Genomic DNA, 21,950 nt, shown 5'->3' with positions numbered 1-21,950 from the left:
TTGCAAATTGGAATGGGAAGGAAGAGAAACTCAACAACAAAGAGCGCAGGGTTGGGTTGAGAACGGGGTGCTGAAAGAAACACACATCTCTTCAATTGTCAATTTCCGTTAGGGTTTGGTCTCTCTCATCTCATCCGAACCACCGCGATCGGAAGAAACACACGCCACTGACATATCAATTGTGCCGCGCAGAAGCTTTATTCGTAGTCAATTCCCACCGCCGGCGACCCGTTACGGTACGAATCTCTCTTTCCCCTAACTTCATTGATTTTCCCAACTTTCTTCAAAATCGTGCTAGGGTTTTCTTTCTTCTTTGATAATTATGCTTGTATTTATCGAATTCAGTCGTTTTTCAATTTCCTCCCAAAGCATGCTGTCTTTCCCAGCAATTGTCATCTGATTTGCTATTGTAATCAGTGAATAGTTGAATTCGATTATGGTTTCTGATTGAAAACTTGATTAATTGCAGATACGCATATTGTTAGGGAACTAGGGTTTAAGGAAGCGTTTGTTTTGGATTTGCGGGAGCTTATGAGATTACGATTGTATAGTTTGGCTCAGTGATTGTGAGAAGAAGATTATTGGGCAAAATGACGATACCGAAACGAAGCTATTCTCGAATTGACACATTGGAGCTGAAAGCTCTGATCGTTAGGAAGGTTGGTCATCAGAGAGCTGACAAGTACTTTGATCAGCTTCGAAGATTATTGAGTTCAAAGATAAGCAAGTCAGAGTTTGACAGAATTTGCATCGTGATAATTGGGAGGGAAAATATCCCTCTTCACAATCGACTAATTAGAGCGATTTTGAAGAATGCTTGTCTGGCTAAAGTCCCACCTGTGAGTGGCTCTGCAAGAGCAGGGATTGCCTTGAGTGTAAAAGATTCAAATGGGTTGCAGAGAGGCTCTATGCAAACGTTTGGGGACGCGTTTCCTCCTTCCTTGCGGAGGATTGGCCCTTCAGCTGCTCGAGACCGAAGGTCTAAGGGCCGCCAAAATGCTTTGGGCCCCCTGGGAAAACCCCAATTTGGTCTTGCGTCTGAAGAATTGATATCTAAGACACTGGAGCAGCAGAGTGCGACAGAATTGAATTCCCTTGGCAGTAGACCTCCAATTTCCGTTGAAGAAGGAGAGGAGGTTGAACAGATGGCTGGAAGCCCCAGCGTTCAAAGTAGGAGCCCTGTTACAGCTCCTCTTGGTATATCGATGAATTTTGTTCGTGGTGGAAGGCGTCATTCTAATGTTTCATTATGTAGCAAAGGTTTTCCAGAGACCTGTCTCAGCAATGGAGATCTCCCTGACACCAGATCTTTGAGGAGTCGTTTGGAGCAAAAGTTGGAGAAGGAAGGTTTGTCTGTGACAGTGGATTGTGTAAATCTATTGAATAATGCACTGGATTCATACCTGAAGAGGTTGATTGAATCCTTTATGGATTTAGCTGGGTCAAGATGTGGAAATGAGCAGCATGCACAACGGAACAGGCAGTTAGCCACCAGTTCAAATGTTTTGCTATCTAGAAGATGCATGCAAAAAGCAACTGGATCTGCCTGTGCATCTCTTTCAGATTTCCGTCTTGCAATGGAATTAAATCCTCAAGTTCTTGGACCAGATTGGCCTATACAACTTGAGAAGATTTGCATACGTGCCTCAGAAGAGTGAATCCGCTTATGTTACTGTAGATCAGATATTTACTGCTAGAGGAAATCTAAGGCAGAGTTAGTAATCTGCAATTGCTGAAAGCTTGGAATGTGGAAGCGTTTACTACAGCTGACTTACATTTGGAATTTTGTCTTTTCCTGAAGCTCCACAATTTACCAAAACAATAAACAACAGGATTTTAGATTTAAAGATTGATGATTGCTAGGAAGTGAGTCATGTTTGTTAATACAAAAAATATGTGAACTTCTAGATAGGGGTTTAAGAAGTTCATTGTTTCATACTTTCAAGAGGGTCACCATTTTTCATGGTATCCCGTTCTTATTCTTGTTTCTATCTTCACTTCTTCTCTATTGTACTTGTTTTAGTTCAACAATTTTTCATTGAAATATAACAATGTTGCATTCTGAGTTCTAAATCTCACCAATGGCTGGTCCACTGTATTTGCCAACAGGTTTTGGAATTGATTTTGGATCACTCCTATAACCTTGCTATACTCTACAATTTCGAATGAATGACAATAGGCTTCTTAAATAGATACAAGAACTGAGTCAAGAACCCATCCTATTTTGAATGTAAGGAATTTGATTCCCTGTGTAGAAGGAGCCCTGCAAAGATTTTCGTGTAGCAAAGACATTGTCTACTGTTTCACCATGCATCAGTGCTGGACCGATAATAGTGTGAATGAGCTGAAATGAAAAGCCACCAGAACATAAAATCTAATTATTAAATTACACGATTACTATGGCATATTGGTTTAGAAAAGATAAATATTTTTTCCTTTTTATTTAAAATATTCTAGATAAAAGACAATACCCTTTTACTTCTATATTGTACACAGACATTTTTTAGAAAAAAAAGTAGTTTTTTCATTTATTTATTTAAATTATTTTAGCTAAAAAGCAACATTTTTTTACTGATATATTCGCGTTAATCTTATTGGCGCAACCGTTTGCAACATAAAAGTATTTTGTGCACCACCCTTTCTTGTCATTATTCTTTTACAATATTTAACACCCTTTTTACAACATGGAAGTAAATTGTGCACTTCAATTACAAAGTGAATGATACAAATTAGTTTAATACATATTCCCAATTGAAAAACAAAAATCACATATTACAAACCTCTTAAAAATATAGTTTAATTCAGTTTCAAGAATATATAGTAATTAAGTTTCAAGTTGTGATAAATTTGGTATTTTTAATTTAATTTATATTAAGTTTTATTGATCTAGTACTAAAAAAGTTATAATTTTTAATGGGTTAAATATATTTTTCATGTATATATTCCAAAAAGTTCCTTATTACAAATATACAACGATGTGTAAAATTTGGATTATGAAAAAAAAACAATTTTACAATGAGTAAAATTTGGATTATGAAAAAAAAAACAATTTTACATAAAATATATGGATAAAAAATATATTTAACACATCAAAAAATATAAATTTGTATTCACAACAATAACTGGAAACATAACCAAATTGCAAGAAATATGTTATTTTCTTTTATCAGTTTTTGAGTCGACTTAACGGTTTGTAAAAGCTTAATTTGGATTTTGAACACTGCTAATTCACTGCGTGTTACATGTTTAGGGTGTTTGCAAAGCGGAACAATACACATGATAGCATATGACGTGATGAAGAAGTGTGTTATGCTATCAATATTTATGGTCTCATGTTCCAATTGCAAAACATAAAATGCCATTTGTTATACGCCCATTTTACTCAATACCACCCTATGATCCCGTTCTACATAAAACAAGCTCTAATAATACTTAGAATTTGAACTTAATATCTTCTTTCACTTGTTTCCTTTACAAGACTTGAAAAAAGTTCATTTTCATAATGTCAGAGACATTTCGCTTTTAAAATCATGGCTCGAATCAACTTATAAATGTGTTTATATCAAAGAAACATTGTGGGTATGGTCAATGTTTCTGATATTACCTTTTCAACAGTTATAATTCACTATTCTGACGATTTTTTTACGATCATGCTGCTCATTATGCTTAAAGTTTTGCAAAGTATCAACCACTTCTTAATTTTTCACCACCACGAGTATGTTATTTGAAAGAATAGAGTTACTCAAGAAGGAAATGCTAATGATTCAAAAATGCATTTCGAGAAAAAAAGGTCAGCAATTACACAACCGAGTATCTTGGTGAGTAGCATAGTGATGGACAAAGTGAGATCAGAATTAGTGCAGACATCCAAAAGATTTGTCTGTATCCTGCAGCTTCCAGTCTGAATCGTGAAACAAAGATAGTGATCAGGCTGCTTTCTCCAGGCTTGCCATATAAGTCATATAAACAGTCCACAAGTAGGAAAATGAATTGGTGATCAATGGCTGCCAATATGAAACAATGCAGAGTCAATAACAAAAAGTAGAAAGGAAATCTTTTGGCTGCAAAACTTATTTTACTGGCATGAATGCTGTAAGACAAAAGAGGCTAGAAGCTAAAATATTAAACAGGTACCTGTAAATTGACAGGAATGAACTTAAAGGTAATAAAGTCACATATAGGCCAATACATAATTGCACTTAGCATCGTTGGAAGCAAATCACGTTTTAAGCGAGCAACTATCTCTGAGCCCGTTTCACCTGGCAACCCAAGAGAAAATGTTTAGCACTTCATAACGAATTTGGCAGAAAATCAAATATGAAACGGTTTTGAGTTTCAACACACTTCATTTTGTTCATAAATTTTGGACTTCATATTAGATGTTTGATGCACAAACACGGACAGCCAACCTATGCATGAGATTGGACATATTGGTAAACACAGAATACATGATAGAAAAAACATATGCAAGGTAAAATGCAATTCAATAGCAGCACATTGACACTTTGCAACACAGCATTAATCAAGATGCATGTACAAAGCATATCCCCTGCATCTTGAAAGCCAGCTTATATTGTTGAAGGAAGACCAAAATTGCATAACATTGAATATTTTGAAAAGAAATAAGCCACTGGACCCCAACAATGCACTGCCACATTGTAAAATTGCAAGTTTATGAGTATTTTATAGTGTTTTAGAAATGACAGTATGAACTTGAGGATTCAAAAAAAGCAAACACAATAATATAGCCAGATGACAGCTCTAGTTGTCTGCTCTAATCTTTTTGGTTTTAAAATAGCTTCATTCAGTTCCAGAACATTACCCCTAAGAACATGTACAAAAAAGGAAACTACGTGATAAATAGTATGGTAACAGAATTGAACATACCCTGCATATGTGCATTCAAGGAGAAGAAAATAACAGTCATGGCAGGTCCATAAATTGTCTGACCAATGACTATTTTCTTCAATGTAGAGAAAAGATCCCTCCTTGGGTAAAGCTTTGACATAAAATTGTACCAGAAATGCAGGGATGGTCCTAAAACGATCATCCCATATCCTGCCATGCGTGAAGTTCTCATAAAGTCAAAATCTTCTGAAGATTCCTGCACAATAGTCTAAACGAATAACAAAATAAATAACATTAGTACGTCAGATCAGACAACTCAATGAAGTATGCAAGTTAAACCAAGTGAAGTCACTTAATGAGTTGAAAATATCTATTCAATAGAATAAAAAAGGTCTCAAGTCTGCACAAGAATGTGAACCAATGTAAGTAGTGCAAGAATTTAATAGAGTCAGCCTTGAGGCTTCCAAGCATTGTTAACCATATAACTTTCAGAATATTAAGTGAGCAGCAAAAACTTTTACCATATTGTGTAGGAAAATTGAAATGTATGTATTTTCAAGATTACATATCATCAACACATTCAAAACATGTAACAATACTACAGGATAAAATTTGAGGTTAAAAAATGAATCTTTTATTGATTTGAGTATATTTTTTGCTTCCTTCTTATCATTAACTTTTTTACCAATTAAAAGTACAAACTAATAACAATTTCAAAACATACTCCATGTTCCAAGTTATAAATTCTATTTAGAGAAAAATGGTCAGAAGCAAAGTATGGCCAAAAGATCTTTAGTGATTGTGCAATGTACTGAAAGATGGCCCAAGCTATAATGTGGAAAATCATCGAACTTTACATGAAAGTGAATGGTGTAATATTGATACTAAGTAAGTGGCAAAAAGTCAACAGGCAAAGAGCCATCTACCAAGAGAAAACAAAAGCCAAGTTCTCTGCATCCAGTGCACTGCTAGGTGAATAAGAAAACAAAAGGCACTTATTCACTTCATGTATTGTCCAAATGTTAAATAGGTGCACACTGGCATCTCTGTGGGAAAACAATTAACTATCTACAAGTAAAGTGTCACCAGAGAAATATCAATAACAAAATTAGATAATACAATTTTTCTTTTCAAGCTTTCCACAAGTAAAGTGTCACCATTAAGGAGTCTTAATCAAGCATGTTCAAAATGAAGGTATCAATTTCAGTAGGGATTTCAACCACAGCTCGCCACAAAAAACCAACCTCACCCGCTATACCATGATCCCATGGGTATTAAAAACTACAAATTGAATGTTGAATTGTAAAAGAGACAACTAATTCCAGGATATTCAAGACTGTAGAAACACCTAAAACTGATTTTATTGAAAAAAATATATTGCTAAAAAATTAACAAACATCCAAAGCATCTCATGGCAGAGTGATAAACCAAAGTGTGTACTAGAGCAACAATGAAAATCATGGAGAAACAGAACAATACACTGTGATCATGCTACTACTTTACCCAAGATTATTACATTTTTATACCGTTACAGTTCCCTCATCTTTAATTGCATACAGCATGCCCAAATAATGAAATATTCACAGGAACAAGCAGGGGAAGAAAGAACAAGAAGAACCAGGATCTCTGAATCATAATTAGTTCCAAAGCTTTCCCGTATTATTAAAATAATATAAGACAACTTCAGTTATTTGAATTGACAACAACATTAGGCAAGGCAATACCAGAAATTGCATTATAAACCCTAAATTTTTGTAAGAAATGTAAGGCAACAAATCAACTATAGCCTTAACAGAAAACTCTTAATTTTCAACCCAAACAAATGCATTTCCTCTTTCTTTTCTTAGTTACCAATCTTAACATAACAAAAGAGATTGGCTTAAAAGGGGAGCATTGAACCTGGGCAGATAAATCAGCACCGATGTAAATGAGTGAAGAAGTAACACTTTTTGTCAAAATTGGCCAGGACTTGATCATCCCCAAATACCAACTCACAAAGCCAACCTTGGAAAAGGAAGTTGCAGCAGCAGATGAAGAAGAAGAAGAGGAAGAAGAGCAGAAAGATGAAGAGAAGAAAGACAAAGAGTTGTCATATTTTCTGGATTTTCTGAGGAAATGTGGCAATCCAACAAAAGGTTTAGAGTGCACTGTGGTGTAAAGAGAAGAAGGGGTGCTTTTGAAGGGATGTATGACACGGTTCACCAGCATGAAGTGCCTCTGCATCCCCATTACATGAAAAATCTTGGCAGAGTTCATTTGTAAAGCACTGCTCATTTTTTATCTATGGGTTTTTGTGTTTGGGGTTTTGGTAGCCTTCAACAAAGAAAGATTGAATCTTTATCTGATGAAAATTTGGTTTCAGTTGTCAAACTTCCCAGTTCATGGGAATTTTGTGGTGTATGGTTATGTTCCATAAGTCAGAAAAGGAAAAAGGAAAAGGGGTTTGGCTCTTTAAACCCCCAACTTGTTCAGTTCAATGTAAATGCAAAAGCCAGCCAACTCTCTTCTTCATCAACCTCCAGAATCCGTGCCTAACACAGTTTTTGTTTTTTTTTTTTGTCAAAAATTTGTATTTTTTTTTTCAACCAATTTGTTCAATTTAATTAGTTTTCTATGACAATTGTTATTCATCGCACAGACTACGAAAATTTCTATGAAAGTATTTAAAAACTTATGAATTAATGATGAAATTGACATAATTTTCGTTCATGAATTCATGCATTTGATATAACTATTTTAAAATAAGATTTTCATTTTAAGAAAAAAATCTAACTATTTAATTGGAAAATTATAATTCATTTACTAACATTAAAAAGAACTAAATCCACTTTTTAGTCCTTATATTTTTGTAAAAGCATAATTTTATATTCTATAAAATTATAATTATAAATTTGGTCTTTCAATTTTTCAATTACTTATTTACATTAATAATTAAATATTATATTAACAGTAAATTAAAAAATAAAAAATTGGAAAATTCTGTAATCAAAATTTTATCAAATTTAAAATAACAAATTCTGAAAATTAGTAATCAAAGTGATATAAGCATGTTTTGACAAATAATGTTTCTTATGAAATGATTTTGGAAATTTGACTCCAAAGTATTAATTTTATTATGTTAACTGGTGTTTAACTTTTGAATGATTTGAATGAAGTTCTGAATTTGAATTTGAATTTGTTTAATTAAAAAATATTACTATTAAAAAACAACAGAAAAATTATTTAAGCATGTCGGCTCAGGTTGCCGTGTTAGTTTCGTGCCATCTATGTAACATGTCATTTCTTTGAGTGACACGTATATGTCTAACCTAACACGTTGTTTAATATTTCTGAAAAATTGATTTTGAATAATAGGGTTGAAAAGTTGAAATATTGGATTTTTTACTAAAACTAGTATGACGTGTAGGAAACAATCTTCTTATACAATTTTTAAATATGATAATATCATAATTATTTTTAGCTTAATTTCAAATTATTTTTCCATAATCCCTAAATTAATTAAGATGATTAACTATAATTTGTGGCTATGCTCTTTCTCTCTTTGAAGAAAGTTCAGACAATAACAAATACACCACACATTATTACAGTAACTGAGTTTTTCAATTTAAAAATAATACTGTACTACATTAAAACTGTTTTACATTAATAATAGTGTATTAATGAGAAGAGTGCCATTAATTTAAAAATAGTTGTTCATTTTAAGTTTGATTTTGGTCATTCTGTATCACTATAAATTTTTGGTCATTGTAAAATATAATTTTGATATTGATGTGTTAAATATAATTTAGTTATGTGATAATTATGAATCAAATAACATATTTCCTAACATGATTAAATTTATCCTTTGGCATGTTAACTCATACAAGTGGAGTGACTAATGTTGTTATGTAGCCTATGGATCAGGGCTTCTTCTTTATGCACCCCACAATTTCACCTTGAACTCACAATTTTACAAGAATCATTTTATTTTTATTTAAAGTAATTTTTCGGTTATTCCTTCTAGGATTAAAGTCTTAAAATTTTCAATGATTAACAAGTAATTTATTTTAAAAGCTCTGAAAGATTGTTACTTATTTGTGTAAATTACTTTACTTTTGATTTATTACAATTGAGTCTTTATTTGCAATGTATTATGTGTCCTGAATGTTGAGAAAATATTAATAGATTTGATCAGAAACCTTAACCATTTTGGAATGTCCTTATGGAAATTTTAGTAGATTTAAAATATTTTATCCAAAAAAATTATTTAATTTTAGAATGTTTTTTTATGGTTTAGAATCTTCATGAGTTTCTTCCATTAAAAAAATAATAATCTTTATCAGTGTAGCTGTGAGAGGTATTTTAGTTTCACTTATTACACACATCTTACTACAAAACGCCATGCAAATATGTCATAAGAAATCTGACATTTTTAGATTGATATTCGGGTCAAGCATACAACATTAATAATGTATGTTATTTACACACAAATGTTCTTACATCACTTCTTTTTATAATAAAATAAGAAAAGCATAGATTTCAACTTTTTCCCAACTAAAAAGTGTAAAAATGGTGAGGAAATTTTGATGGGCAAATAACACCACCCTTTCCCTTTCTGATACTCCCTCCCTACATAAACTAAGCCTCTTCATTGCGACTTTATCTTTCTTCAGCATCCAAAATCATATGGAACAAGTCCTTTCAGTTCAGGACCACTAAAACTGTTGTTTTCAAAACTGAAACAATAGTAGGAGAAATATTTGGTAAATACTACATCAACTAGATTGCTGTTGAAATCAAAACTATTCCTGCTTCACATTTAAAAGTGAAGATTTTGTGCCTTCACATTTGCAAAATGTATTTTATCTTTTGGATATCTCATTCAAATCAATTAGATCTCATGCATGCATGTCAAATATTGAAATATGATCATCTAATCTCCAGAGGAATAACCTAGGGAATGTGCCTAATGATACTATGATACTAGTGAGATCATAATTGTAATACATAATTAGAGTGCAAACTTCACCATACTAACTAGTTTTATAAAGATGTGTTAGGTTTTAACTCACTTCTCAGGAAGTATAATTAGGTATACAGCTTCATTAAAATTATACAAATGAAGTGCAAGAAAGCTAGCTCTTGATGTTTTCTGGTTTTTCATGTTTGAATCTAAGTATCTAACAGAAGAATGACCATGATTAGGAGTCTTGGCATTGGCGTTTATACATGCTTGGTGCAAGAAAATATGTTGTGAGTTCTAAATGACTAAACCTTGTCTATCTATCAAAACATGTTTGAGTTGGTAAGCCATTTCTAGTTGTTAAGAATGTGGGATGACAATGAAATAGAGTTGGTATACCTTTCCATTGGGAAAGATTCGAAGTTGCCGTCTACTGGTATTGTTCCACAGAGGTCGTTATCAGAAACATCACTGTAAAAATTGGGGTTCAAAATTAGCTGATAAACTAATCACAGAAGTAAGTAAAAGAACAAGAATAGAAAACAAGATGAAAAGAAAACTCACAGGATTTTGAGATCAGTGAGATGAGTGAGTTCTCTTGGGATGGATCCTGTCAACTTGTTGCTGTTTAGCCGCCTAATTCATCAAAGCAAAAATGAGTGAGTATAACAGCCAGCAATTTATACATCAGTGAAAAAACACGAATCAAGAACAAAAGGTCAACAAGTTTTTAGCAACACTTACAGGAACTTAAGTGATTTCAACTTTCCGAAGGACTTTGGAATCTTCCCCTCCAACTTGTTATCATACAAATCCATGCTAATTAGTGACTTCAAGTTACCAAGTTCCTCAGGAATCTTTCCTGTTAAGTCATTTCTGTAGAGCTCCCTGTAATCAAGAATTTCAAAATCTCTCATCAGTTTTTTGCAAAACTAATCTCCACCCCACAAGAAAAAAACAACACTTTAAATGCATATTGGGTTAGGCAAAAATATGTGCCACTGCTTGCGTTTGGCATAGTTTAGTTTAAAGAAAAAATGGTTTGATTTTATCAGTTTCTAGAGAGAAATTAGGCATCAAAGTGGTTATTTTCTACAAATATTCTGCAAACATGTGCAGGACGTGATTAAACTTCAAGAATAGTCCACAATTTGTTACTATCCTAACTCTCTAGCCTTGGACAAAAATAATCTAAACTGGCACAAAATAAAATCCAAAAATTAACTTGTTCAATTGCACTGTTTGAAAAATGTCAGATGGCACATGTTTTTAAATCAAACAACAGATCAAATAGGAGCTAGCTTCTGAACTCCTGAGCTGTAACGGGCAAGGGAAGAAGACCATACAAGTACTGAAGATGCTGTAGCTGGCCAAGTTCTGGGCCCAGAATCCCAGAAACGTTAGAGTTGCCCAAGTCTCTGAAATCCAAAGATAATACAACTTATTAGAAAGCCCCAACCCAGTTACTGCAACCAAGAGACTCAAAAAGAAAAAAGAAAAAAACATGATGGTTGGAGTCACAGGTAAAAGAAAAAAGAAGCTACATCTCTGGAATAAACTAACAGAAAGAAAAGAAAAGGACAAAGGCATTCTTACAAGCGAATCACATGATTGTTGGAATCACAGGTAACATGGAACCAAGTACAGGGATTAACCAGTGTTGGGTCCCAACTCTGCAACACATTGTTGGGATCAGAAAGCCTGCTTCTCAAAGCATGCAGAGCATTCCCTACGCAATAATTTGGATCAAATCAAGCTATTAAGACCAAACCAAGTCTGTTTTCTAGCTCAGAAGAAGCCAAAGAAAATTGGTAGTTTTGGAAACACAATATGCATTTAAGTATTTCAATTCCCAAAGCAAAAATTAAAAAAAAAAGAAGGAAAACCAAACAATTGAAACAAAACAGCAAATGATCCAGCCATAAGAAAAGCTTTGAACATTAAGTTCCCCAGCTGCCATTAACTCTTGAGAAACCAAATTGAGCATCCACAACTGAGAAAAAGGAAGCAGTAGGGCATACCTTCAGGGTTGGTTGAGAGGGATAGCAGGGGGTAATGGAGAAAGAGAAACAACAAAGAGAGGGAAATGAAAGGTGCCATTATTCCTCCTTTGTGAGCAATTTTTTTGTTGAGTGAGAGAAAGTAAGAAAGAAAGAGGCAGACTTTAGAAAGAGGAAGGAAAAGAAAAGGTGAAGTGTAAGGACTAAAGAAGAGAGAAGAGAAGAAAAAAGTGGACCAAGTTGGCAGTGGTTGGAAAAAGAAAAGTGAGTCATGGTCAAATTATTATATTATGGTTCAAATTGGGGATGAGTGGAAAAGTCACGTATTGGTTGTGTGAGATTTCAGTTGTGAGATAGAGTCTTCTAAGCGCGTTCTGTGGGGTACCCCACCCCTTCTATTGGAACTTGGTGACTTATGAGTTAGAAGCACTTATTGTTATTATTATTTATTGTTTTGTTGTTGTTACTTGTTACATGGTTTTTGGTTGCTTCAGAAGGAAACAGTGTTGACTGCAGGACAGAATGGAGCACTAAGTACTTACCTGTCTGAAATTGTGGACATGGCCATAAACGTGATTACTGATTAGTGTCTTCTTCCCACCTAACATCTCCACTAAACTGGAACGAAAGTTGTGGACTTTGTGTCTTCTACTGTTGATAATGAAGAAGGGTCAGCATAGGATGCTGTGTATCAATGGCAGTCTGCATTGGTTAGATTGGACTATTCCTCTTTTGGTACTATTTTTAATCAACTTTCTTTCTTTCAGAATACGCACCTGCCATTTTATGATTCAAATCTTTGGTTGCTTCAACTTGCAAGACTTCAACAGTTCAAGAACAAAAAGCACTGTGAACAGTTACAATTCAATGATTCAGACTATAATGTTAATCTTACTTTTAACATCTCCAGCTACACTTTATTCAATCCTGCATTTTAAATATGAATGTTCTAAGCATGACACAGATTGATTTCCGAAGAAGTGTTTGACAGACAAACTTTGTAGGTCAGTGAATAACCATAAATGTGCAACATAGTGGATAACGAAAGAGGTTGAAAAATGGAAAATCACAACACTTGTGATTATACCATAGATTCGTTTTAGAAAATAAAATGAGAAATTATAGTTGTTGATTTAAAAACAGTGTTTAAATTTATGTTATTGCATGTAGATTCATCTAATCATAATTTCAATAGTTAGTTTGTCGTTTAGTTTAGTAGTAGTGGATTCTGATTTTGTATATCAATTTTCATAGATGAGTAAGTTTGCTAATTTATTCTCATTCAAGAAAGGTTTTATTAATACTAAATATTTCCACATTGAATCCGAAATTTTGATTCTTTTCTAATGTTAGTAAAAGAGAAAATATTCTGTTTTTTACAGTAAAAAGAAGAAATGATGTTATTATAAATTAAAAAAGAAATCTTTTGATTTCGAAGTGGAGACTTAAAATTGAATAAAATAAGAATTCAGATGTAAAATCTCACAAACAAGGAAATGATATTGAATCTTCAATTTTCACGAACACGATTTTCAATTGTCGTGGTAAAATAAATAATTTATACCAACCACTTCACACCAAAAAAAAAATCAAGTCGGTTGAAACTCAAATTTATCAGGAGAAGAAAAGACCTCACATGTTGAATTATTCTGATTTTTTTTCTAAAAAGAACAAGAGAAAACGACAAAAACTACTATTTAATTTGTCAAATAAAAAGTACAATGCAATAATAATAAAAAAACTTGATATTAAAATTATTTACTTTGAATAGTAGTTTTTTTTTTATTGTTCCTCTGTTAAATTTGACTTTTTATTAACTCTTCAAAGTAATTAATGAAAAAAATTGTTGGGTATTAAACCATTCCACACAAAATTACAACAAAATATTTCTATTCCTAGGAAGTATTTCAATTCTCCCAATCCCAACCTTTTTCTTCTTCAAAAATTACATTCCTATTGATTACAATCTTCTGGGTAACAATTGTAAATGCCAATAAGCCTTTTATTCTTCATTGACGCCAAAAGATACAGACTTCTGACTCTTAGGATCAAGTTTGATTCTTTTTAGCATCTGGAAAATGAACATGTCCAAGACAACCAAAATTTTGAAGTGATTAACTGTTGGTTTAATTCTACTTCACTTGTCCTCTGGTATGACTCTTTTAACAACAATAGTAGAAGGTTAGAATTGAGGCAACCCTTTTACCATCCTTGTGTATTGTAGAGTGTTCTCAGCCTTAGTAACTCAAATGTCCATATCTTCATGCCACAAACAAGCAAATTCCTTTATGTTTGTTTGCAAGCAATTTGACAACACAGTAGAGGCTACTACATGGAACATCCTACTTGCCAACATAGAATGGATCATATGATAATACCCTTCTGTTGATGATAAATTCAACATTTTCCATTCTGAATTAAAATAGCCACATGTTTCTCTTATGTGACCAACACAGTAAATTAATACATAACTCAGAATATAGAACACATCACTTATTAGTTATGTTCTTCCTTGTACCCCCAGTTTAATATCTCCCTTGCCACATACTGCTAAACTTGTGTCACTGCCTAGTTTTACTGAGTGTAAGAATCCTTCGACTATATTGTCATACCACTTTTTGTTCCTAATAATGTGATTGCTGTGAATAGGTCACTTATAGAGAAGGAACCTAAAGAGTCAAACATATTGAAGATGCAAGCAGAGTGCCACGGAGAAAGAAATCAAATGAGATGCGAGGAATTTTTATAAACATGAAAATAAAGTAAAAATGGAGTGAAATTTATTTCATATTTTTTTATTTATTTTAATTCTCTAATATTTTTATTTTATATTTTACCTTTTTCATAATTCCTATTTTTATCCATTTCATTTCCCTTTTTTTTTTACCAAATTAACCCCGAACAATCTCTAACGCATGCAGGCACACACAGCAAGAGAAAGGGTCTTAATTTTCAGCCTTCTTACCCATCCCTGCTAGTCTCCCACCCACCAGCTAGTACACAAATTCATAGTGGAAATAAGTGTTTGATTTGGATGTGGATCACATGTTCATACTTCAACTTTATCCGACATCAAACCAACATTAATAAAATTGATGAGCATCCCAAGAAAGTAAAGATCCACAAAGATGAGAAATAAAAAATAACTGATTGACATCTTTGACAATGAGATGTAATAAGACAAGGAAAAAAACAGAAGTGACTAATGTAACGGGAGCTTGAATGGTGAGGAAATCATAACTTATTCATAATCTTAATCTCAAATTAACTTGGAATCAGTTAACACTTGAAATTGGCATTGAGAGATTTGTTCTAGATAGTTTGGTTAACCAAGTATAGTTGGTTGGTGAACGCGGTAATGTTTATCAGTATTACATAAGCATATTGTACAAACCGTGATGGTCACTTTTTAAGATGCGGAAAACAAGCATTGAGATCAACCTTGGGATGCTTGGCTTCAGCATGTTCCCGACACTTCACCTCGGATGTGGTACAAATGAATGTCTGCATGCACACCTTGCACTGCACTCGTTATCCATTGTCCCCGAGATTCATCAATTTCAACAGCCAGCAACAACACCGGCCACAGAGACAGGAGCAGAAGTCATCACATAGGTAAACGGATTCAATAATTTGTCTATAAAAGAACATACTATTTAAGTACATGTTTGAATATACACATGTGGAATTGATTTTGTATAGTTGATTTTAAGCAAAGGTGAATATTATTTTTGCTGGAACAGCAGATAACAAAAAATTGATTTTTCAGTTTTGTTCAGAAATTTGCAATCAAAATTGTTTTGGTTATGTAATTAGCAAAACGTGTTTTGTCTTGCTATTCATCAGGACAAACATAAACATTATCAGGGGTGGATTTGGAATAAATATAAGACTTTATTTCAGTGTTAAGCAAAGCTACTTCCAAATGCTTCAATAAGACTGAGTCCGACTGAGTCCACAGTTTAGAACCATGTGTTTCCAACACACGTCCAAGCATCATGGTCAATGCAAAAACCATTTTGACCATCCCTAAACTCAAGTCATGTCTTCCAGAGACTAATCCAAACATGTTATGAGTCGTGTTTCTTATTTAATAAACCTTTCTCCTAAGTTTACACATTTTTTTAATAAATTTTATTACTTGATAAAAGAATATGTAAAGGAGTGCGTGGGAGTCTTGGCACTCCTCACAGGCAACAGCAATTTCAAAGAGTGAGGACAAATAAAGTAGAGTAGTATAAGCAGATATGATTAGGTAGGCAATTTGCAGAACCAAAGTCCTTCGGCTTATTATAATTATAGCTGTATCTAGAAAAGTAAATCGTAAATAGAAAAAAATAAATAATGAATGAGATTGGGAGGGGGTGAAGAGGGTAGGTACCTGGATGTTCATGGCCTTCTTGTTGGCCTCTAACTGGCTTCCTACAGACAGAATTAGAAAATAAAAAGACATGAGAGAAGGAAACGACGAGAATTTGAAACAAAATAAAAAATAGATACCCTTGGAAGATTTATTTTTCTCCATGTTTCTCTCACGCGCCATCCTGGATTTCTGGCCATTGCCTCCTCCCATGGCTGTTCTGTTATGATCGGAAAAACACAAAACAATGGATTGATGAAAGTGAGAAGAAAGGAAGAGTAAAGGTAGCTTAATAATGCAGCTTTTCGTCACTGTCAAGGCTGTGACCTGGAACTTAAATCATCTCCCATGCCACCTCACCCACCGTTCTAGAACTATCCTCCATATAATTAATATTTTTTATCAATCAATGAAATAATACTAATATTATAATAAATAAATGTGGGTGGTAGTGGGGTGGTTTCGCAGGAGAAAAATAGATAGACAAAAGAATTTTTTACTCCTTTATCTTTCCGTTTTCTGCTTTCCACTAATCAAATAATCAGAGTCTTAAAAATTAAAAACATACTTTTTTTGGCTCATTTTTAAATACAGAACTTATAAAAAATACTTGTGTTGCTATTATCTTAAACATACACTAACTAACCATGAAAACAATATTTCTGCATTGCCATTATTAAATACAGGACAGGCTTACAAAATCTGATGAATATTTTAAAACGTGAAATAATTTTTGAAGTGTAAAGATTCTGAATTTATCATTGTTTGTTTACATCAATGGCTCCCATTTGATACAGATTTTATTAACGTGCTGACAGTCTATTTCATATGCTGGCTGAAATCAGTTATTTCAACTTCTATCCCAGGACAACATATTGACTAAGTTGCTCACATTTCTTATAACTTTGTTGATTCTCTGTCAGTGTAGAGGATAAAATCAAAACAAAGGGCAAACAAACAGACGACTATGAGATGGACCCATTAATAAAGTCCCTTTTTGAAAGGATCAAACAATTTGTCAGAAGCTGAAGTACAATTAAGAAGCCAAATACATGAAGTATTAGCACATTTTTATGAACAAGGATGAATGAATGAATGAATAGTACAAAATATTGCAATCAAAGTGTTTTCATTGCTTGCTTCCTCTCCTCCTCTTCGGCTTTAATCCAGGCAGCCTACAAAATACCAAGCAAAGCAGGTTAGGCAGAGTCAATAACATTTTGCAACTGTCAATGTAAAAGAAAAAATCATGCAAGGAATTTAGAGTGTCAAACACCACACAATATAATAGCAGGTTGGTTTTGGAAAAACTTTTGAAGTTCTGATAGCTAAATCAGACATGCTAGATAAGGCTAACCTTTTCTCGTTCAAGCCTAGAGACGCGAGGTTTAATGGAGTTTCCTAGGCTCACTCCTCCCCAAGCTTCTTGCAACTCTCTCTCCCTTGCTTCACGACGAGTCACTGAGAGACTAACCGAGTTCTCTGGCTGCTGAGCAGCAACCATCTTTTCTCGCTCAAGCCTGGATTTAATTTTTACCGACACTTGGTCCAGACCACCTTCATTTGTTTCTAAATGGGCGTTTCCTAAGCTCAATCCTCCCCAAGTTTCTTGCAACTCTCTCGCCCTTGCTTCACGACGAGTCATTGAATGACTAACTGAGGTCTCTGGCTGCTGAGTAGCAACCATCTTTTCTTTCTCGAGTCTGGATTTATGCTTAACCAACACCTGATCCAGACCGCCTTCATTTGTTTCTAAATGGTTGTTTCTGTGGCTTCTCTTAACTTGGCCCCATTCTTCCTCCAGATTGTTCCTCATTTTCTCCTTCTCCAGTCTAGAGACGTGCTTTACTAAAACTTTATCCAAGCTCTCACCATCTTGAACATTGGTTGCCTCATGATTCATTCTTTGTTTGTAGTTTTCACGGCTTCCCAATGACAAAGCATGCTGCTTCTCTCTTTCCAATCTGTGCACTGGCTTTACCAGTATTTTCTCCAACCCATCTTTGTTTTCCCCTGAATTGAACCCAGTATTTGAATTTATGTTTTCTTTGCTATCCAATGCTTCATCAGAAAACAAAGTTGAATCCAGTTCACCTGATGTATCTAGATAAACTTTTTTCTTCAAACTTTTATTCTCGTTCATTCTTCTGGTTTTTGCTTCTTGGACTTCCTTTTCAAGTCTTGAGACATGTTTCACTAAGACCTTATCTAAGCTTGGTACGTCTATGTGATCCTTTTGCCTGTTTGGCATGCCGCTTGGAACTGCTGGCATCTCTTGTCCGGACTTAATTTTGGCCTCCTTGATGTCTTTCTCTAATTTTGAATAATTCTTCACTAGAATACTTCCCAAATCAGGTACCATCTCTGGTGGAGTTTCATCAACAGATTTACGAGAGCTATCCCTCACTGGCTCTGTCTCAATCTTTCGGTTTTGTTTGGCTTCCCAAATCTCTCTTTCAAGTTTTGTCACGTGCTTAACCAAAAACTTATCTAGGCTTGGTACTTCTGGCTCAACTTGCTTCTTTCTCGTCACATCCAAGGCTAACTTTCCCCATCCCAATGATGACATTCTTCTTGCAGGAAAATTAGTCGCTAAAGAGGATGAATACTCAGTTGAAGAGTCTGGATTGTGCAGTTTGGCATTCTGCACTTCAGCCAAGGAAGCATTCAAACCATAAGTTGCAACTATAGTGGCGAGAGAAGAAAGTTCATCTTCTTGAAAACATTTTAACCTCTCAATCATCATACCCACAAGTTTTATTCTGTTCTCAAGAGACTGTCTCCTCCACCTGCTTTTCCCAAGAAAAGGTATCTTTGAATCTAACTCTTGGGAGTTCAAGTCACTCTTTTGAGAGGCTGAAACAAACTCTGCCCCAGACTCAGCTTCATACTCTGAACAGAACTCAACCAGGTCCTGATCACTTTCTTCCGTATCTGGATTTTCACTAATTTTTCTTAGCAGTTCTCTGAATTCACCTTTACTAAATGAAGTAGAGTTTGCAAGCCTAATAAATGCAGTTTTCACTGCAGCAGCCACTTCTCTGTCCACCTCAAAGGCAGTTTCAAAAGATGCAGTAACAGCGTGGGTATATGATCCTTCTCCGTGAACAGAGGATGTGTCTGTCTTCCTAGGGCAGTTTGGCAAGTCAAACATAATAACACCCATAGCCTGGGCTGTCTCAAAAGCTTCTTCCGCACTTTTTTCTGCCTTTAAGAGTCGAGCCTCTGCATCATCACTAGGAATCCTGAAAACAACAATATCAAAAACAGACATTCAATTCAATATAAAAAAATTAGAAATCAACAATGCTTAGCACGGTTCCAGAAAACTTTACCTGGCACCACATAAATAAAATACAATATACAAATTAGAATTCAACAACGCCAAGTACAGTTTGCAGAAAATATTTACCCGGCAGCACGTAAAATACGACACCAAGAGGCTTCCACTAATGCAGCTCTTTGGGTCTCCATTGCCTTATGCGCCGCTTCTCTAGCCGCGATTTTCTCTCTCAGCACTCTTGAATAATGTGGGTAAGAACTGCCTAGAGTCTGATCAAGCGTCAAATTTATACCATCTACTTCCTGAAAAGGTCAAATGTGTGTTAGCATTGGAATTCAGAAATAAAAAACTAAATACTAATAGTTAAAAATATGTGTTTATGGCAAAACCTGCAGCATCTTAATTTTCCTATTCATGTAGGTATCCCCTTTTTTGCGTGGGAACCAGTTAATAGGAGAGGTTTTACGACGAGGAGGCTTTCTAATTTGTGATTTGAACTTGTTAAGAGCACTTGATGTAGATTGACCAGCCTCCCTACTCAATTTATTCTGCACCATTCAGTAAAAGAAAACACAGAGTTATTATAGACTCACCCAAACAATTTATTTACAGTACAAATAGATAAATAACAAAAGAATAAATAAATAATGAAAATTATTTATTGAACTCTTCTAGAAAATAATGTCGTGATCAACCTGAGCTATCAAATTATTTGATCATTGCAGTGCGTACTTCATTAAAGCAAGTTTCCAAGCTGGCGTCACTCCTCTTCAACAGATGACTTCAACCAGCTACTTAGTTTGTGTTAGCAAAACTAATTTTGGTTAAAAATTTGATTTTGGAGTGAAGTAATTTATGTTTGGATATTTATATTCTAAAAGTTCACAGTAGTTATATTGTTTTAACTCAATCAAATCAATTGTGGATCCAAAATCAAGTTAGCTGAAATTTAAACGTGATTAGGATAATGCAATATGAATCCAACTAGGCACTTAAATTATCCTAGTTAATGTAACTGTTCGTTTGTTACATGAATTTGCTAGATTTTTTCAGACCCTTGGGTTCGTTCATTCACTTCATCTGAACTATCCAAATTCCAAAAACATGTTACTGAATAAGAGGAACTCCTCATTAAGACCAGTTCTAAAACAACACTCATCTCTGTAATTACTCGAGTCTAAATTGTCAGTTTCCACTTGGATCTTAAGTAATTCTACGACCAACAAGGTCCTCCTGTTACTAGGGTTTCAAAAAGAACTAGTATTGGATCAGTGGCTCACAAGGTTAGGGTTTTGAACCATTAAACACCAAACAAACACAAGGATGGCAGAAAACTATAAAAACAGCAGACAACCGAATTGCATACCGAAATTGAGGATGAAAAACGTTTGAAAATAAAGATGGAAAGCTTACCTTTCCGATCTTGGAATTGACGGAGGCGGTAGGAGAATGAAAAGGAGGAGGAGCAGAGGCATTGGGGGAGTGATTCTCTGACCCAGAGTTGCACCCAACTTCCATCACATACGAACTCTTCAACACTATCTGTTTAGTCTTCACTTTCACTCTCAGATTCACGAATCTTCTCAGTTTCAGATTCAACTAACAAAGAAGAAGATAACGAAACGTTTAGTTTTCCCGTAATGAAACCCTCCTTTTAGTTCAGACAATTGGAACATAGAAAACTAGCCGTTGTATAAATTTGTAACGGCCATTTAAAATATTAACTATTTTTCCTTTTTCTCTTTTTACAAATTATTTAAATCAACTTGAAAATTATACTCCTAAATTATGTAATGTTTATCTTTATGGAAACACAATTTAATAAGTTAATTTCTTCCTTTTCCTATCACATTATTTTACTTTAATAAGTAAAATTTAATATTTATATTAATTTTATGTGTTTTAAAATTTGAGATTTACAAAAACACATCACTCACCAACATATGATGGATTTCCCTGTTTGTAGTTTCACTTTATCACACCTTATCTCATTTTTTTTTTCACATCACACAATAAAATGATTTTTTATATAAAATGATAAAATCTCATTATATATTACTATAAATAAGCCAGTCTAATTATGTATTTTTTTTTATGTTATAAACTTTTTTTAAGAATTTGGCTTGCATGAAAAATCAAATTGATAGTTGTAGAAACTTTAAAGAGGAAAAAAAATTGCATTTATTTTATTCCAGGTTTGAAACGAAAGCAAATTTATTGCAAATAAATCCATGGCCACTTCCTGCAATAGTTGGTGATTTTAAAAGAAATATAGACCAGTATTACTCAACTATCTATAGATGCTGTCCCACATAAATATTTGCTTGAACAATAGTTTTTTTATTAATGGTTTGAACAATAATTGGTTAGGTGCAACCTTTCAATTTTATTATTTGTTTCTTCAATTTTTTAATTTATTTAGGATACATATTTTATAAAAAAATTATATTATATTAACATCTATTTTTCCCTAACTATCTATTAAAAATATTTTCTTTAATCATTTTAATTTCATTA

The 21,950-nt window shown here is 33.9% G+C and overlaps 5 protein-coding genes across 5 annotated transcripts; 1 reads left to right on the top strand and 4 right to left on the bottom strand.

Moving 5' to 3' along the window:
- Positions 1–2,073, top strand: LOC137828149 (uncharacterized). The gene is made up of 2 exons (XM_068634601.2): positions 1–236; positions 470–2,073. The coding sequence occupies exon 2, from the start codon at positions 591–593 to the stop codon at positions 1,656–1,658; it is 1,068 nt and encodes a 355-aa protein (XP_068490702.1). The 5' UTR covers positions 1–236; positions 470–590; the 3' UTR covers positions 1,659–2,073.
- A 1,678-nt stretch (positions 2,074–3,751) lies between these two features.
- Positions 3,752–7,482, bottom strand: LOC137828848 (uncharacterized). Its single transcript, XM_068635587.2, has 4 exons — positions 6,748–7,482; positions 4,888–5,116; positions 4,135–4,259; positions 3,752–4,004 (listed from the first exon to the last, which is right to left on the bottom strand). The coding sequence occupies exons 1-4, from the start codon at positions 7,120–7,122 to the stop codon at positions 3,927–3,929; spliced, it is 807 nt and encodes a 268-aa protein (XP_068491688.1). The 5' UTR covers positions 7,123–7,482; the 3' UTR covers positions 3,752–3,926.
- Positions 7,483–9,235: 1,753 nt separating this feature from the next.
- Positions 9,236–12,101, bottom strand: LOC137828367 (leucine-rich repeat protein 2). Its single transcript, XM_068634904.2, has 7 exons — positions 11,812–12,101; positions 11,387–11,519; positions 11,137–11,208; positions 10,535–10,678; positions 10,355–10,426; positions 10,190–10,261; positions 9,236–9,563 (listed from the first exon to the last, which is right to left on the bottom strand). The coding sequence occupies exons 1-7, from the start codon at positions 11,888–11,890 to the stop codon at positions 9,497–9,499; spliced, it is 639 nt and encodes a 212-aa protein (XP_068491005.1). The 5' UTR covers positions 11,891–12,101; the 3' UTR covers positions 9,236–9,496.
- Positions 12,102–15,013: 2,912 nt separating this feature from the next.
- On the bottom strand, positions 15,014–16,512 carry LOC137828368 (uncharacterized protein At2g23090). The gene is made up of 3 exons (XM_068634905.1): positions 16,291–16,512; positions 16,172–16,212; positions 15,014–15,312 (listed from the first exon to the last, which is right to left on the bottom strand). Exons 1-3 carry the CDS (start codon positions 16,361–16,363, stop codon positions 15,193–15,195), a joined length of 234 nt encoding a protein of 77 aa, XP_068491006.1. The 5' UTR covers positions 16,364–16,512; the 3' UTR covers positions 15,014–15,192.
- A 604-nt stretch (positions 16,513–17,116) lies between these two features.
- LOC137828366 (myosin-2 heavy chain-like protein) lies at positions 17,117–21,128 on the bottom strand. Its single transcript, XM_068634903.2, has 5 exons — positions 20,847–21,128; positions 19,823–19,981; positions 19,563–19,735; positions 17,508–19,395; positions 17,117–17,325 (listed from the first exon to the last, which is right to left on the bottom strand). Exons 1-5 carry the CDS (start codon positions 20,949–20,951, stop codon positions 17,269–17,271), a joined length of 2,382 nt encoding a protein of 793 aa, XP_068491004.1. The 5' UTR covers positions 20,952–21,128; the 3' UTR covers positions 17,117–17,268.
- Between the last annotated feature and the right edge of the window lie 822 nt (positions 21,129–21,950).

Source organism: Phaseolus vulgaris, chromosome 7 (assembly GCF_051622355.1).
Source record: "Phaseolus vulgaris cultivar YP4 chromosome 7, ASM5162235v1, whole genome shotgun sequence".
In the NCBI taxonomy this organism is placed as follows: domain Eukaryota; kingdom Viridiplantae; phylum Streptophyta; class Magnoliopsida; order Fabales; family Fabaceae; genus Phaseolus; species Phaseolus vulgaris.
This window is presented reverse-complemented; position numbering and strand designations above follow the sequence as displayed.

What these genes read in the sequence shown, in the direction of transcription:
- LOC137828149 (XM_068634601.2), top strand. Translation starts at nt 591, where the DNA reads ATGACGATACCGAAACGAAGCTATTCTCGAATTGACACATTGGAGCTG.
- LOC137828848 (XM_068635587.2), bottom strand. Translation starts at nt 7,122, where the DNA reads ATGAGCAGTGCTTTACAAATGAACTCTGCCAAGATTTTTCATGTAATG. An exon ending in GTGCTGATTTATCTGCCCAG is followed by an intron (nt 5,117 to 6,747) that starts GTTCAATGCTCC and finishes TTATTCGTTTAG; the next exon opens with ACTATTGTGCAGGAATCTTC. An exon ending in TCATTCCTGTCAATTTACAG is followed by an intron (nt 4,005 to 4,134) that starts GTACCTGTTTAA and finishes TCATATTGGCAG; the next exon opens with CCATTGATCACCAATTCATT.
- LOC137828367 (XM_068634904.2), bottom strand. Translation starts at nt 11,890, where the DNA reads ATGGCACCTTTCATTTCCCTCTCTTTGTTGTTTCTCTTTCTCCATTAC. An exon ending in CCTCTCAACCAACCCTGAAG is followed by an intron (nt 11,520 to 11,811) that starts GTATGCCCTACT and finishes ATTATTGCGTAG; the next exon opens with GGAATGCTCTGCATGCTTTG. An exon ending in TTGAAATCACTTAAGTTCCT is followed by an intron (nt 10,427 to 10,534) that starts GTAAGTGTTGCT and finishes TTGATGAATTAG; the next exon opens with GCGGCTAAACAGCAACAAGT.
- LOC137828368 (XM_068634905.1), bottom strand. Translation starts at nt 16,363, where the DNA reads ATGGGAGGAGGCAATGGCCAGAAATCCAGGATGGCGCGTGAGAGAAAC. An exon ending in GAAAAATAAATCTTCCAAGG is followed by an intron (nt 16,213 to 16,290) that starts GTATCTATTTTT and finishes TTCTGTCTGTAG; the next exon opens with GAAGCCAGTTAGAGGCCAAC. An exon ending in AGAAGGCCATGAACATCCAG is followed by an intron (nt 15,313 to 16,171) that starts GTACCTACCCTC and finishes TAACGAGTGCAG; the next exon opens with TGCAAGGTGTGCATGCAGAC.
- LOC137828366 (XM_068634903.2), bottom strand. Translation starts at nt 20,951, where the DNA reads ATGGAAGTTGGGTGCAACTCTGGGTCAGAGAATCACTCCCCCAATGCC. An exon ending in TCAATTCCAAGATCGGAAAG is followed by an intron (nt 19,982 to 20,846) that starts GTAAGCTTTCCA and finishes TGAATGGTGCAG; the next exon opens with AATAAATTGAGTAGGGAGGC. An exon ending in CGTATTTTACGTGCTGCCGG is followed by an intron (nt 19,396 to 19,562) that starts GTAAATATTTTC and finishes TGTTGTTTTCAG; the next exon opens with GATTCCTAGTGATGATGCAG.